We start from the raw sequence: 16415 nt of genomic DNA, 5'->3' as shown, positions 1-16415 counted from the left end.
ATTTTAGAAGAATTACAGCTAATAGGCATTTCTCTATTAATTCTATTTCAGATTAAATTACTATTTTATATCTTTTTATACCAATTATATATACAGAACTCTCTAAATTTATATATATATAGAATTTGCATTATATTTACAAACAGCGCAATAGGCTATATATTCTTCCTAATTAGCCTTAGGTCTTATATTATTAGCTAGAGATCTGCAAAATAAGAAGTTATACTTATCTAATACTATTTAATTAACTATAGCCTCTTAAGGAGCTTTTTAAATATAATAATATTAATCTTAATATATATTTGCCCCAAAATATAATTACAGTATATAAAAAGATTCTTAAAAGGCAGATCTTTCCCTAAAATACCTTTAAGAACCTAAAGCTCTTTATATACTTATATCTATAGGTATAATTAAAAGTATATATACTTAGCGGAAAATAGCTAGCTATTAGTCTTCTAGAAACACCTATAGGTAGGATTAATTATATATAGTTTTATTTAGCTACATATAATATTAATATATAGCTACTTAACTAAAAGACTTAAGATAATATTAATTAAGATAAGATTAATTATAAGGTTAAGAGCTAGCCTTATATTATTCCTTAAACCTCTATAGCAGGGCCTTTAATTGCAAAAGGCGCCCTTTAGCTTTTTCCTAATCTTATCTTTCCTTATCTTTCTTACCCCCTTAATCCTTATTTAATATTATAGATTAAAGAAATGCCTTAAATACATCTAAATCTTTATATTATCTCTCTTTTTTACCTTTTATCTTTTTAGCCTTAACCTTAACCTTAATTTTAGCTTTAATATTATTTTCCTTCCTTTTATTTTATATAGATTTCTTTTTATTCTTTATCTCCCTTTTAATCTTTATTATATACTTTAAAGTAGGTATTTCAGTTTCTGCCTACTTAATTGCCTACTTATTAGGCTATAGGGTATTACTATCTTCTGAATTATTTTATATATTAAAGTATAAAAGCATAAGAGAAACTAAAGCTTTAGCCCTTATAGGGAATATAATACTTACTGCCTTAAAAAAGTCCTTTAGCTATAAAGTCTTATAAATAATATCTCTATATATAATAGGTCTATTTAAATATATATCAGTAATATAGCCATTAATAAGCTTTTACTTTATTAATAAAAACTCTTTATAGCAGCTTAATATAATAAAATAAACTATTTTATTATAAAATAAAAATATAAAGCCTAATAGGGCTATAATCTTACTTTTAATATTCTTACTTTTAACTCCTTTATTATACTTTAGTATAAAAATGCCTAAAATAACTTCCTTAAGGTATCCTAAAGTAATATAAAATATAGCCTTTAATTTAATAGTAATTATACTCTTATAGCTTATTACTGCAATACTATACTGCTAGCTTTTAGTAGCTATATTAATAGTATTAATATATATAATAGAGATTAGTTATATTTATTTAATTTAAATTATTATTAAACTAGGCCTAAAAGGGCTACTTACAGTAAGGTTAATAACCTTAATAGCTTTAATAAGTAGTTATTAATAAAATAGGTAAAAACTAGCTTCTTTAAGGGCCTTTAATTCTATATAAAGTTTATTATAATTATAGCCAGTTTTAAGGCAGAATTTAGTATAATTTATAATAATAAAAGTAAAAGTAAATAGTTTAGCTTTAAATGGCATACTATAGGCTTATATAGGTATATATAAGAGAGAGGGCTATAGCCCTTAATATAGGCCTTAGTCTATAGTGCTATATTATAGTAATAATATTTAATATAATAATATTATATTGCCTAGAAGCCTAAAGGGGCCTTTAGTGCTATATTAAGGTGGATAGAGTAAAAAAAATCCCTCAAGATGAATTTTGGCATAGATGTCGATTTGGCCTTCTGTAAACAGAGCAGATCGTTTTTTAGCTGCAAAACTAAATGCATATCTCTACCTCTTGAAGATTGGAAATCGATAGTATGACAAAAACTGATATTACCTTTTCTACACATCGAGATCTGTTCAAGCAAGATGCCGTAGCTTTCATTAGATTTAAACACACTATTACATCAGTTGCGCGGTTACTCCTATCTTATCTCTGCGGCACAAGCTAAGTTTCATTTCATCTACCTGCTTGCTGAACCCCTCTTTAATCGGGCGAACTATCAGTATGTTCCGTACTTTAAGAGGAATAGTTAAATTCCGGAATGCCCTGCACTATTCAGTTTAGGGCTCCAAACAAATTCCGCTAAGAAAGAGACGTTTTTGTCAGGGTGGAAATGGCCCGAAAAGTTTAACATTGGATATTGTTTGAGGAGAGGATGACAGTGCAGATCGTAATCCAAACCGATGCTCCCTTCAAAGAAGTACAGAGTATAAAAAACAATATCTAGAGCTCTTATACCTCGTGATGAGGTTGCATATACTAATTTTCACAGCCTGTTGCTTTTTCATATCTGTGAAGTCAGTAACAAGTTCATTGAATTGGGGGATATCTACATCTAATTACAACAGCAGAGTATGCGGAGGCCACAGAGGCATTGGGTCGCTAACATTAAGGTGGATTGATTGTGATTTGTGCTGCTAAACAGGAACGAGTAGTGTGACAACCCCATGAACATTACCGCTAGGTGAGATGGGCAGATCTCTTTGTACTGGAGAGGCCAGACGGCTATTGGCTCCAGATTACAAGCTTAGCTACTGGCCGGCATTTTTACCCGAATTAAGCGACCGTCAGCCTATGAAAGTCGACAAACCCTGGATCAGTTTTATTATCTGGCCTATTGCAAGCATGATAGATGAACCCGGGCTTCAGCCCATGCGCGCCACTATCCAAGCTGGACATCAGCTGGGCCGATTTAGCCGAGAAAAGATGAAAGGCTCCAGACATAAATGGGATCTCGCAACATCTTTTGATAAGAAGCCAGCGTTGGTCATTTTCTGGAATCCCTCTCTGATTTTCCCGATAGATTCAGCATGGGTCCATTTACAAGCGTGACAGTATTTGTGGCCTGGTGCCATTGGGCTTGCATTGCCGCCGCTCAAGCTGAGTTTCCTAGTTGCGCCGTAAGTAGTAGGAATTTGGTCATTGCAGTCTGGCTTTTCTAACTACCCCATCACGTAGAGCAATTGCTATACTGGTTTAGTTAGCAGCAGCTCATCACCTACAACAAACTGCAACAGTTTCGATTACAAGTGTATCTGTCAAGATGAGGATTACCTCGAAGAGCAGATATGTTGTTTACACAAGGAATGTTCCGACGGAGATCGCGAGGCTGCTGAGGGCTATGCAAGATCTGTCTGCCAAGCTGTTGGTGTGACTTTAGGTCACAACCTGACTTGTTCCACTCTATCGGCATCAGCTTCAAGCACAGGTGAATATGCCACTTCCATAGTACTAAAGATCAGTTTTTGACTAAGCGATTTACTACAGCTACAGAGGTTTCAGGAGGCAGCACCAAGACCGATACTGCAGACTCCTCCGCATCGCTAGACTTATCCTCTGGCAATAGCGGAAGCGGGGATGAAAGCTCAAAGACTCACATAGCTCACCAAACATCGCAACATAGAATTAAAACTGGATTGGGCGCGGGCCTGGGAGCAGGGATACCTATCCTGGGTGCCATTATAGGTGCCATTACCTGGTATTTAAAGAGGAAGAAACGCCAGTCTCTTACACAGACACCACAAGCCAACGCAACAGCTCAGCCTCCATTTGATCCCGCGGCCCCAACTCAAGAAGTTCAATATGTTCACGAGGCACCTGGTACTTCATTTTACCCTATGCCACAAACACATACTCAGACTACAGCACATCCGCAGCAGCCAGTATTTGAAGCATACGGGTCGCCTGTGAACAATGGAGAAGGCCTAAACAGCGTCACAAAGCTTCCTACTGCTCATGAACTGCCAGTAGGAAGGACATGAGTTGCCTAATTGACAGGAAGTACATGAGTCTTGGTCGATATGTAAAAGAGAGAACTAACGGAAGTGGAGGACTCCTGCTTTGTTGATGTGAGAGCCTGTTCTTTGAGCGGTGTCAGTGCCCAGCAATTAGCTACTTTACAGCAGTCAATTACCAGCCTTAGTTTCTTATTATTTATAAGGGTTTATTGTAAGGCTATGGCTTGGGATATATAAAAATAAAGGTGGCTGCCACCCAAGGCTTATGCTTTGATAGAGTAACTCATATATAGATGGCATAATTATCGCATTCTGAATCAAAGTATGCAAACAGCATCTCAGCTTTTGTATTTCTAGTCGGCGAGAACCATCATTGCTGGAGAGTCGGACAATGATCTGAAGCTTTGCTATGATTATGGGTGCAGTACATACAGCATCCTCAGGCAGTCTCTCAAACTGTATTGTGCTGTTAAGTTCAGCGTTGAGAGACAGCAGAAGTGAACTAATATTCCAGGATGATGAGGGTATGTTTGGTCCCGCCATATACTCTACACCAAATTCTTATATTTCACAGTTGTTTTACCGTCTTACTCAGTCATACAGAAGCGCATATCCACGTGAAGAACCACCATGTCATGCTATGCTCATTTGGTACGTCGTGGTAAGTAAACCTTAACGCAAATTGCTAGCAGACCACGACATTACCGGGCCTCCACGTGGCCTTAAATGTTTAAGACCCTAGACACCGCCGGTGATTATTCACTAACGAGATCAAAGGTCGAGGGCCTTACGACTGATAACGCGTGGTCACTACAATACACAGGGTTTGTATACTCGCAAGGGCTGGGAACCACTATGATCAGAGATCAATGCTTGGTTTAGCTAGACAGTTTATATATTTCATTTCCGTCGTACCTAGCTTTCACTTTGCAGGCACCAGTCGCTATCGTACGCTCTTGTCTCAAGTACCAAGACATCTTGAGTCAGAGCTTGCAATTGTTCCATCCGGCTTTGGAGCTTCCAGCGAGCAGGTACAGGTTCCACCGGTCATATCGGAACCGCATTCTTTCAAACAGGTTCTTCTCACTTGTGGCGGCTGCAAGCTCTTCAACGAATCCATGGATGTAATCTGCCGTACTTGTAAGCATGGCTATTGCTATGCGCTCATTCGGTGTCGAGGATGGATTGAATGTATGTCCGGGCACGACAATCTTAGGCCTCAAGGAACGTATCTGCTCAAGGGCTGCAAGCCATTGTGTTCGTTTCTCTGAACTGGACGCCTCGCCTAACCACTGGTGGCAATCTCCGTTGTAGACAATATCACCTGCCACAACAAGATCTAGCTTGGGGACATGTATGAACGAATTGGCGTGTGTATCGCCATGAGCGACATCATACAGCCTGAGTAAGTGACCATCGAGATGGAATTCATTGGATGTTGGAAGAGCCTGGAAAACGGACTTTGCATCCGGCAAACCAGAGCCATCTTTAGCTGGAAGAAACGTATTGGCCCAGACTGCGTCCCTGATCTCTGGCGATTGCTGTAGATCGATTCCTTCAGCAACGGCCTTGGTAGCATAAGCTTGCAACCCGGGAAATTGCTCTTCCAAGACCGGGAGACCGAAGAAATGATCCCCATGGGCATGAGTACAGACAAAGTACTTGAGAGTACTACTCGGAGGCAGCTGAGATTTGATCCATTCAGCCAATTCACGTGTAGGATAGACGGTGGCAGGGCAATCTACTACTAGCGCAGTCGTAGGAGTATAAAGCAGAGTGATTGAGAGAGGGGACCAAAAGCCCGAGTCCTTAGATGAGGCGTCTGGAGAATGCACCTTGGTTGGGATTGGCTGGCAGGTGTAAATGGCAAATTTGAGAGACATGGTAACTGTTTTGAATGTTGTTTTGTAAGTGCGTGGTAGAAGTGCTAGTGCTTATCAAGTAATACTGATTAGCTGGCGGAGAGGTGACATGGGATAGGTCAATGTCAATTTCCTTGGCAACGATGAGAGATAAATATTGGTCACAAAATTTAGACATTTATATGACAAGAACCAAACACCTGCCTTTTCACAGGTGGAAGGACTTAGTAACGATGGTCTATACACAGCGTATGGGTGTGAGGGGAAAGTCGGCGTGATTAGTAAGAGAGCCGATTTGTGTAACACTACAGGGCGCAGGTGCTCATTATTGATGAGTAAACGGCCGACGGGAGCAGGAAATGATTCTTCGATTTGTCAGATTGTGTATGTGCATTGACGGAGGCATTTAGTTAATGTGCAGGCCTAAGTCGCGGCATGTCAAGTAAGTTTGACGTTAAACGCTGCTTAGTGGTAAGGTAGCGGGTGTGGAGAATGAGAAGTGAGGCCTTCCGTTATCAATTATGCACTGTAGTTCTTATATACTCATCGCGTAATACAGCTGACATATGGTTATAAGTAAGCCAGTTCCTGTGTTCTAGTGTCAAAGTCGCAAGACCTACACATACTCGATAAATACAATTACTGCGACGTCTTACCCTTATTGAATTCACGCTGCTATCATGCCGTCAGTTACAAAGGTTGCTGTTATCGGAGCTAGCGGAAATGTTGGCAAGTCAACTGTCAAGGCACTCCTCCAAGAAGGTTTTCAAGTGACAGGCCTGACTCGAGCATCATCAAACAGCACTCTTCCTCAGAGCATCAACACTGTCAAGACCGACTACTCTGAAGAATCTCTCCTCAAGGCGCTAAGAGGCCACGATGCTGTAGTCAGCACGGCCTCTGGTATAGCCCCCGGCCAGATATTGCCCTTCCAGAAGCTCATGGTCAACGCCGCCATCAAGGCCGGCGTCAAAGTCTTCGTACCCTCCGAGTTCGGCGTTGATACAGCGAACCCAGAAGCACCCAAAGTCATCCCTTTCGTCCAAGACAAGATCGACACGCTTGGCTACATCAAAACCAAGAATGGGGAGCTTTCATGGATCGCTATTGTTTCAGGTGCCATGTTCGACTGGGGCCTCGACATTCCTGGCTTTGGCGGCTTCGACATCGCCGCTCGCACCGTTAGGCTTTTTGACGGCGGTTATATCGCTTATGAGGCTACCAACCTGGATCAGGTTGGGAGGGCAATTGCCAAAAGCTTAAAGCATCTCGAGATTACACGCAATCAACATGTCTACGTCAATAGTTTCACCGTGACCCAGAACGACGTCCTCCATGCGCTGGAAAAAGCCACGGGAGACAAATTCCAAGTTTCTCATGGAACTGTAAAAGGTCTCTGGGAAGCAGGTGCTGAACAGGTCAGAAATGGAGATGCGATGGGCGCTCTGGCTCAGATCTCTGGTGCGATCTACGGCAAGGGCGGTGTCGCGAATTATTCTGTTGACAAAGGACTCTGGAATGATAAGATAGGATTGCCAGGAGAAAACCTCCAGGAGTTCGTAGAGGCTTATATCAGAAACACTTAACTGGCTACAAGGGCGTCTCTATGTCTACGGACAGCTTTCGATCAAGTCAATTGAGCCTGGTGGTCGAAGGATATCTTTATATGTAAGACATTAAATATACAACAAATTGAGAGTGCGAGGTGTATAAAGTCAATGCAGCTATTGTGCGTTTGGTCAAAGTTTGTATGTAGACTCATTCGCGACGATTCATGGACCGCGGATGTGGATGATTTGTAATCAGTCCTTATTGGGCCGCCTTTGCCGACCTCCCTTTGCCGACGCTAGAAGTTCCATGAGAAAGATTCGAGTTCTTTCATTTAACAACCGTCAGACGAACTCACAAGTCATTTCCATATACTATTTCTCGAAAGGTCGTTCACAATGCAGTCAGCAATTATCTGGCCTATCAAGTTCCTGCCTGGAACCACCGACAATTATACCTCAAACGAAGTAATTGTGCGCGATATCACTGCCGCCCAAGTCTGGGCCAACCTTGCCGACATCACTCAGTGGGAGTCGTACTACAATAACTGCAGTCATATCACGCCGCCAGTCACCGGCAACAGCCTGAAGAAAGGTGACGACTTTAGCTTCTCGACCTTCGGGTTCGGTCCCTTTCCGGCAGAAGTCATGGAGTCTGTGCCGCCGAGTGCGAGCTCACCGGGACGCTTGGCATGGAGGGCATGGGTAGATGGGGATGAGAGCTCTAAGCTAGATGTTTATCATGCTTGGATTGTGGAGGACTTGGATTATGGCGTGGTTAGAATCCTGACGCAGGAGTCTCAGATTGGACAGCCCGGAGCTAAGCTTGCGGCTACGAAGCCGAATCCCATATTGAATGGTCATCAAGAGTGGCTCGACAGCTTGGTCAATTTCACAAAACAGAAACAGAACGCATCAAGCTGATACAACCCATGGCTGGGAGCGTACAACCTCGACCTAGAACTTGGTGCCAGAAGTTGCCATTAGATTATGTTCTTCTTGATGTTATCCCTAACTTCCTGTGTATGGCGTTGGATAGCGTTGCAAGTAATGGCACTATCACCATCGGTTTCTAAATACCATACGGCATTGACTCGCTCTATTGTGAACCATCGTTCTGGCACACATTGGCCATTGTGGCCATTCGCGATATAGCTCAACGTCATCCATTGGCGCCAAATACAGCAGCGATGTTTGGAAGACGAGCTCGGGCTAGCATCAAATGTTTGTCATGCATTTTCATGCCGAGGCCGGCGACCCAGCATCGTATTCCGGCTACGTGAGCTTTCACTGACAGTCAATTCAACCATTTTAATTGACGTTACATAGTTTCAAATCCCATTTCGTTCATCTTCCACTATCTTGCCTGGTTGATCAATGGATTGTGTGACTGAGGGACTTGGATAATTATGACAATTGCCAACGGTAGCAGAAGTGGGGGTTTTCGGATTTGCCGAGAAGGCAGCAGAGATCGACAGAGATGGTCACCTATAGAGACATAGCTCCGTTTAAGGTTGTATGTAGGGATCTACACAAGCAGAAGGAGGTTAGGTGAGGGTGGCACGCGATCAGGGTAATTATTCAATGTCTCATTATTTCTGCGTAATTAATATACATAAGCTATCTTGACTCGTTGATGTGTAAGCAAAGGCTTTCCAAGGAAGTTTGATATGGACGTTCAAGCCCTTCGATCGGCATCTACTTGTGTGCGGGGGCTTGCTCAACGGTCTCGACAGTGGCCTGATCGGCCTTGCTCAACTGATCGAGAACATGATCGTCGACAGACTCGTGAAAGACATCGACCTTGGTGGTAGCGAACTTTCGCGCGCTGACACCCTTCTCGAACAGAACGCCCAACTCGGCAAAGGTTCGGCCATTGGGCTCGGGCAGGCGGAAGTAGGTGTAGATGACACAGAGGAAGCAGATGCCACCCTGTCGAGCATGTTAGCTGTGGATCCAGTGAGAACGTGGCTTCAAGACTTACCCAGAAGAAACCAGTGTAGTTGCTCCAGTTCCAGGCTGTGGGGTTGAGCATGTAAGGGGCCAGAACAGCGTTGACAATACCGACAATACCACTGTGATTGGTTAGCTGAGAGTGCTTTTGGTATCTGTAGGTCAGACTTACTAGAAGATACGGCCAAGCGCAACAGTCTTGATCTGAAGGCGTCGAGAGGGAAGCTCAGAGACAAGAGAGTAGGCAACGGAGCCAACAGTGAGCTGATAAACAACGGCCCATCCAATCATCAGACTTCCAGTAGCGAGAGCACCCTTCTGACGATCAGCCTCAGGGACGAGACCAAGGAAGCCAAGAATGCAGAGGACGGTGCAGAGACCGCACAATCCATAAAGGTAAAGAGTTCGGCGACCGATTCCAATGGACATCAGACCCCAGGCACCAAAGACACCAATCATGTTGATAGCATATTGTCCAAGAGCAAAAGAGTAGGCGTGCTCGGCAGACATACCGGCTTGCTCGAGGAAGTAGGTTGAGTAGTTGGAAAAGGAGTTACCGCTGAGGTTCTGCATAGCCCAAACCATACAGACGATTTCTGTTCGTCGACGGTTAACACCCTTGAAACAATCGATATAAGAGCTTCCTTCAGTCAACTTCTCCTCGAGAGCAGTTGTATGAACCATCATAGCCACAGTCTCATCAGCATCGAAATCAGTCTCACGGTTGAGGCTCGTAAGTCGAAGAAGACTCTTCTTGGCATCAGCAACACGGCCTTTGCGAACAAGCCACCAAGGAGACTCGGGAGCAAGCCACAAGCCGACCATTAAAGGCAGAGGCCAGATCCACTGCAGACCGTAAGGGATTCTGTAAGCCCACTGATCAGTTCGGCCGATCATAGATCGCAAGATTCCAATGCCGATTTCTTGTCCGAGACCCCAGCAGAAGTTGACGTATGTGGTGAGATAACCTCGGAGGGCGATGGGACAGACTTCGGAGGCGTAGGTGACGCAGATGGTCTGGAAGATACCCCACGGGAGACCGCAGAGGATTTCGGCGGCGAGGAGCATCTGGACGTTCTGAGCGGTGAAGAAGAGGGTGATGCAGCCGGAGAGCCAGATGAGGCAGCCGATGATGGTGTATCGATATCCGAAGCGCTCAGAGAGCCAACCATTGAGGAAGAGACCGATGATGGAACCGACGTTAGCACCCTGTGATGGTTAGCTTTGTCAATCGAGTGGCCGTGATGCCTCGTACATTACTCAAACCAGCTTGCCATGCTGCAGACACCTGATATGTTCCATCAGGCTGGAGTTGACCGTACTTCTTGTTCCACTGAGGGAAAGCATCTGAGTAATAGTGGTTAGACCAAGTCGCGTGGCATTGTGCGAGGCAACTCACAGAAGTTGTTGACAAGGACAATATCGAATCCTTCCATGACAATGCAAGTCGAGATGAGGATACTCCACGCGACAGCCTTGGGATACAGCTTGATGCCCTGCATGAGGGTCATCTTCTGCTCCTTGTTGGCCGCCGAGCGCGCATGGTCGATAACATCAGGATGAGTCTTGCTAGGATCCGAAGTATCGATGTGAGCCTCTGGGGCAGCAGCCGAGACCTTTTCGTCCGACATGATTCAACGAAGCCGAAAGCGAAAAATCCTCTCGATGAATAAGAAAAGAGAAAAGATGTGAGAGAGAGATGCGGGGAAGTGTGATCTGGGGAAAGATGGAGAATGGGCAACCGCCCCAATATTTCTATTAAATGCTGGGGGGAAAAGATGGAGAGGTGATCGGCCAGGTTTCCGGAGGGAGAGACGGGCTAAGAAATTTGCCTAGCCTTGGGAGTGCGGGACAGTTGCCTGAATGGTGTTAGCTTGCGCTGGAAGATGGGGGGGAGGATGGCAATCGTCGGCTTGGGTGCTCAGGTCTGGGCACCAAGAGACGGCAGACTCTTTATGCTTCCTTTCCTGAATAAGAAGAATATTCTGTGTGACCATGTCTTCAAGGCTATTCCCAGTTTTCAGTCAGTCCATGGCCCGATTCACCGCCAAATGGCACCACAGAATCTTGGAGAAGAGTCTCCCACTTCTGGTACGTAATCTCCTCAAGGCCCAATTTCTCCGCAACACAGTCCAATTCTGGGGGTGGGGAACCCTCACGCGTGATTGACCAACGAGAAACAAGGTTATGCCAATCTCTCATGCTAATAAAGCGGGTCAGAATGCTCTCGAACAGACTCAGCCAATCTGAGTGTCTCCATCTCCAAAAGAACAGGGATTTTTTCGCTCGGCCAATTCCCGCATATCTCGACGCCCGTTGCACAACGTTTCAATTGAGTTAGGCTTGGGCTGTTTCGTGACTCGTGATGAGGGAGATTGACGGCGAGAAGTCCGTGGTAGAGAAGTCCGTTGGATGGTCTAGATCCAGAGGGATGGTTCAGATTTCCCCGCGATTCTATCTGCCGGAGCCGAAAATGACGAATGAAAGGTTTGTTGAAACGTTATTGCGGCGGCGGGATGCCTGTCGTGGACTGTCTATTGAAGCTTAGCTACGGGTTTGTTAATCTCAATTGGCTGTCCTTCTGCTCGGTTCATCGGCCGATCAACATAGCTGCAGGCCGTCACCAGCACGTGGCAATTGATCTAGATCAAGACGAATTCCATTGCATGTCACGAGATGGGATATCGTAGGCGCAATGAACATTCACCATCTCCCTTGCACAACGCGCTATCATTGGTGTGTCGTATCGGGCCGACTTTGTTGACGAGCGTATACCTACCCTGAACTTGCTTGCGACCTGCTTCTGCAATTAATATTAGCATCCCGGATAGAATAAAAGCAGAAGATATGATATTTGTAAATTTTTATATGTTATAATAAGTTCTCTATTTATCGCTACTGAAACATCCCTCTACCATATCTCGATGAAATCGCAAAAGAAACAACAGTAAAGAATCAGGCGGCCTAAATGGCATGTATATAATGTGGGAAAGGGGGAAAAGGCCTTCGAGGCTGTAGGCAAGGTTTATCCTTCGAAATATTGAGCGAAAAATTTACATGTTACTAGAACCGCAATGGAGTATCTCTATTTGGATTCTATTAAACACCAGCATCTACGAGACATGTGTTGAATTCTCGTAAAACCCAGTAGTTTATAACCGAGGTCCGCGAATTTCAGCCGCTGAAAGACCCACATAATGACCGCTAATAGGCCAGTGGACCAAAACATCCGAAAGGTCAAGGCCTGTCCTTTCTAGGTTTAGGGGCAGATCACACAGAGATAATCGAGATAATTCAAAGGGCAATTAAGAACAGCTCTGGTCTTTGAGCCAAGCTAGACAATGATAAGAGGCTGCATATTTTGAGTTGCTCCGGATTTGAGATTATTCATATCCTACAATTCACCTCATTTGCATTTTCGATTATCCGTTCTCAACAGAGCTGTGACTCAGTCTGCACCATTCTCAATGCTCGGGCACAGCAGCACTGAAGCCGGTTAATCCGATTGATTAGTATCTGTCAACCTGGAACAGGCTGCACATAAAAACATCGTCGCAGGAGTTCATATATGTAATCTTTTCGCAGCATCTACAGTGCCAATCGATTAAAATGCATGACAAAGTCATCAAATTCTGCCCTTTGCGCTAAGTGAAAAAGATCTCCAATTGAGCTTAGATCAGATTGATAACCCACTACCCCAACCAATCAAACACCCGCCCACCATTCTCCAACATCCGGTATCGGCAGAATTTCCTCACCAAGTGGAATTCACTTCTGGGGCTACGAGCAGAGATTACTCTACAAAACCCCAATAAAGCACAATTATGTGGCTTATATCGTAAACCTGCTCCGCTTCTGTAGTCTTGGCAGTTGGAATCGGAGGGATCACTGCTGAAATGGAGAAAATTTCACATCGCGACAAAATGCACATCTCGGGGTTACTTTCCTTTTGTTCCTTACTATCTGGAAGGTGAACACGAGCTCGATTATCTGATCAATTGTCACTATGCTTGGCACCGAAAAGGTTGATGACCAGGAGGGTCAAGTGTTTGCTGGTGAAGTTCATGATGACCCTGGTCATGCTCATGATGCTGTTTTCGGAAGACTCACAAATGACGGGCCAAATTACCGCAATGTGAGTTTACATTTCCAACTTAACCTCTATTTTATTAATTATCTGTGTAGGTCGGTTGGGTGGGCACCGCAGGTCTGATGATGAAAACGCAGCTTGGCCTTGGAATCTTGTCCATCCCATCTGTCTTCGACACGCTGGGAATGATACCCGGCCTCATCTGTCTTTGCGCTATCGCTGCAATTACGACATGGTCAGATTATATAGTCGGCACTTTCAAGCTTCGCCATCGTGAAGTCTATGGTATTGATGATGCAGGTGGCTTGATGTTTGGTCGTGCTGGGCAGGAAATCTTTGGTTTTGCTTTTGGCCTTTGTACGTCGAAAGCCGCTCGTTTTTGAACACTGCAGTGATTGAACTTCGGCTGACGCATGGGGATATAGACTGGACGTTTGTCTGCGGGTCAGCGATGCTAAGCGTGTCGATTGGATTCAATGCCGTTTCTGATCACGGAACTTGTACTGCCGTCTTTGTCGCCGTTGCAGCTATCACTGGTTTCATCTTCGCCAGCATCCGAACCCTCGGGAAGCTAAGTTGGCTCGCTTGGCTGGGATTGATCTGTGTCATCTCTTCAGGTTAGCACATGACCGCCCCTCTGTCTTGAGAATACCATGCTAAAGTCCCAAACACAGTCATCATCCTAACAATTGCCGTGGGTATACAAGATCGACCTGCAGCTGCACCCAAAGACGCAGTTTGGGTATCAGACTACGAGCTCTTCAAGAAGCCAAGCTTCACCAACGCCATGTCCGCTATCTGTGCATTGATCTTCGCCTATGCAGGTACCCCAGCTTTTTTCAGCATTGCCGCAGAAATGAGGGATCCTAGACACTATACGAGATCTCTGATCCTGTGCCAGACGGTCATTAGTGCCTGCTATATCGCGATCGGTTGTGTAGTGTACTATTTCTGTGGCTCGTATGTTGCTTCACCAGCGCTTGGATCTGCAGGTGTCTTGATCAAGAGAGTCAGCTATGGAATTGCACTTCCTGGACTAATAGTCACTACTATGTTGACTTGCCATGTGAGCACTTACCTAACTGGTCTGTGAGATGTTGCTAAAATGTAGATGTTCTAGCTGGCGAGTAAACATGTCTTCGTTCGTGTTTTACGAGGCTCCAAGCATCTCGCGGCCAATACCTTCACCCATTGGGTATCTTGGATAGGGTGTACTTTTGGCATCACAGTTGTCGCCTATGTGATAGCCAGCGGAATCCCAATCTTTGGTGGGCTAGTTTCGCTCATCGGGGCATTACTTGCAACGTCACTCTCATTCCAGCCGATGGGATGTATGTGGCTCTACGATAACTGGAAGCGTGGTAAGCAAGATCGATCCATATCTTGGTCCATTGGTGTGCTCTGGAGCGTTATCATCATCGTCTTGGGGACATTCCTGACGATTGCTGGGACATATGCTTCCGTGGTTGACATTATAGCCTCATACAGAGTGTCCGGAGGTTCAGCAGCCTGGTCGTGTGCTGACAACTCGGGCTCTTCGTAGTTGGGCACGAAATGGGTGAGAACCGAGTTACAGGGCCGTTGGCATGTTACCGACATGTCGGAGCGGAATTCAGATAACTGCTGGCCGTCGGAGTTGGCTTTTCTTGTTCAACTACAAGATTGGCGGTATTGCTCTGCCTCAAGTTGATATAGACTGAGTTTCGCAGATCACGCGATGCAGCCCTCGAGTTCTAGGAAATGATACACCTCTATTATAATACATTAAAAAGCTGCGGTCATGTTCCACAACCCAACTGGGCATGATATGAGTTAAGAACCGTGGAAGGTTGTAGCTGACGCAAAGGCATCTATGCACTCTCCGACGATACTTAGTCAAACGATCAGAAACCGTCAAGGGGAAGCTGAGTTCCAAGGTGACGATATTTGCTGCACAGCATCTGCTCCTCTATGACGATTCCGATTTTGATTACCCTGATGAGGCTCGCAATGCTTGGTTCGGCCGCCGCGCATAATGCGATCATACCAGCACAGACATCTTCGTCAAGATGGAGCTCCTTCTGCGTGTTGGACAAACTGTCGGTGAATAAAATCTTATTTAAGATGTCTACCTTCCTGTTCTCTGCTTAAGGTTGGCCGCAAAGGTGGAGTAAAAAGTCCACAACATAATGAGTAAGCATATACCAGGGATGTTGAACAGTTGTTTCTCCACTTTTGCAGCCAATACTGTAAAAACAACTCTCGTATAAGAGTAAATAATCCTGACCTGATGTATTACTAAGGTTAGTAATACATATTATGAAGGTCAGCAACATACAGTTTAAGAGCATGCCTGTTTGAACTAATACCAAACAATCTAGCTTTGCATGTTGAAAGTAAGGGGTATTTTAGCTATGCGAGAATGAAAAATAAATAACGGGTTTAATAACCTATAAATGTCAGCTAGAAGCTCCATAGTAAAGAGCCAAGGTCGCCTCTGTTTTGAAACAATCCCACCAACACAAATCAATTTGCCAATCTCTATACGAACTACAACAAAGCTATAACCTCCACGATGAAAGGCCTTTACACTGCGCTCCTTGCTTTCACTGCCGTACAGGCTACACCAACTGGCAACAGTGACCTGAAAGCACTCAATGCCCGGGCAGTTGACCTGAAGGTTCAGTACTACAAGGACGGCGGCTGCTCAGACTACGCTGTATCGATTTGGCCCGGTACTTCAAACAGCTGTTATGGATACAGCTACAGCAACACGAACAGCGCAAACATTGTTACCTGTGGTGGTAGGGGTGTTGCTTGCACCTGCTACATGTTTGAGCAGGATAACTGTAAGGGAAGCTCTGTCCGGACAGTTGCTCTATCAGGATCAGGCTCCGCTTGCGTCAGGTAGTATTCCCTGAATATTTTCACAATTTCATTATTATTAACTTGACTTAATAGCAACTGGGGCAAGGGATACAGGTCCATGAAGTGCTACACTACCCAGATAGCCTAGCCGTAAAGAGAATTTATCTACATCCACCTTCAAGTATTCGCATCTCCTTACTCTTCAAAGGATGGTATGACGACAGG

General features: G+C 44.6%; 7 protein-coding genes; 5 read left to right on the top strand and 2 right to left on the bottom strand.

Annotated features, from left to right (window-relative positions):
• Positions 1–2964: 2964 nt before the first annotated feature.
• FFUJ_14275 (uncharacterized protein) lies at positions 2965–3915 on the top strand (the record flags this gene model as incomplete). XM_023578511.1 has 3 exons in its annotated part: positions 2965–3054; positions 3113–3362; positions 3422–3915. 3 exons carry the CDS (start codon positions 2965–2967, stop codon positions 3913–3915), a joined length of 834 nt encoding a protein of 277 aa, XP_023431306.1.
• A 959-nt stretch (positions 3916–4874) lies between these two features.
• On the bottom strand, positions 4875–5774 carry FFUJ_14276 (related to Zn-dependent hydrolases, including glyoxylases; the record flags this gene model as incomplete). The annotated part of the gene is made up of 1 exon (XM_023578510.1): positions 4875–5774. The coding sequence occupies one exon, from the start codon at positions 5772–5774 to the stop codon at positions 4875–4877; it is 900 nt and encodes a 299-aa protein (XP_023431305.1).
• A 659-nt stretch (positions 5775–6433) lies between these two features.
• Positions 6434–7339, top strand: FFUJ_14277 (related to 2`-hydroxyisoflavone reductase; the record flags this gene model as incomplete). Its single annotated transcript, XM_023578509.1, has 1 exon — positions 6434–7339. The coding sequence occupies one exon, from the start codon at positions 6434–6436 to the stop codon at positions 7337–7339; it is 906 nt and encodes a 301-aa protein (XP_023431304.1).
• A 360-nt stretch (positions 7340–7699) lies between these two features.
• On the top strand, positions 7700–8224 carry FFUJ_14278 (uncharacterized protein; the record flags this gene model as incomplete). Its single annotated transcript, XM_023578508.1, has 1 exon — positions 7700–8224. The coding sequence occupies one exon, from the start codon at positions 7700–7702 to the stop codon at positions 8222–8224; it is 525 nt and encodes a 174-aa protein (XP_023431303.1).
• A 774-nt stretch (positions 8225–8998) lies between these two features.
• Positions 8999–10884, bottom strand: FFUJ_14279 (probable alpha-glucoside transport protein; the record flags this gene model as incomplete). XM_023578507.1 has 5 exons in its annotated part: positions 8999–9232; positions 9285–9375; positions 9426–10462; positions 10509–10600; positions 10653–10884. The coding sequence occupies 5 exons, from the start codon at positions 10882–10884 to the stop codon at positions 8999–9001; spliced, it is 1686 nt and encodes a 561-aa protein (XP_023431302.1).
• A 2375-nt stretch (positions 10885–13259) lies between these two features.
• Positions 13260–14886, top strand: FFUJ_14280 (related to neutral amino acid permease; the record flags this gene model as incomplete). XM_023578505.1 has 5 exons in its annotated part: positions 13260–13388; positions 13439–13700; positions 13769–13960; positions 14018–14409; positions 14464–14886. 5 exons carry the CDS (start codon positions 13260–13262, stop codon positions 14884–14886), a joined length of 1398 nt encoding a protein of 465 aa, XP_023431301.1.
• Positions 14887–15897: 1011 nt separating this feature from the next.
• Positions 15898–16338, top strand: FFUJ_14281 (uncharacterized protein; the record flags this gene model as incomplete). XM_023578504.1 has 2 exons in its annotated part: positions 15898–16229; positions 16284–16338. The coding sequence occupies 2 exons, from the start codon at positions 15898–15900 to the stop codon at positions 16336–16338; spliced, it is 387 nt and encodes a 128-aa protein (XP_023431300.1).
• Positions 16339–16415: the final 77 nt, after the last annotated feature.

This window comes from Fusarium fujikuroi, chromosome FFUJ_chr05 (genome assembly GCF_900079805.1).
Source record: "Fusarium fujikuroi IMI 58289 draft genome, chromosome FFUJ_chr05".
Classification (NCBI taxonomy): domain Eukaryota; kingdom Fungi; phylum Ascomycota; class Sordariomycetes; order Hypocreales; family Nectriaceae; genus Fusarium; species Fusarium fujikuroi.
This window is presented reverse-complemented; position numbering and strand designations above follow the sequence as displayed.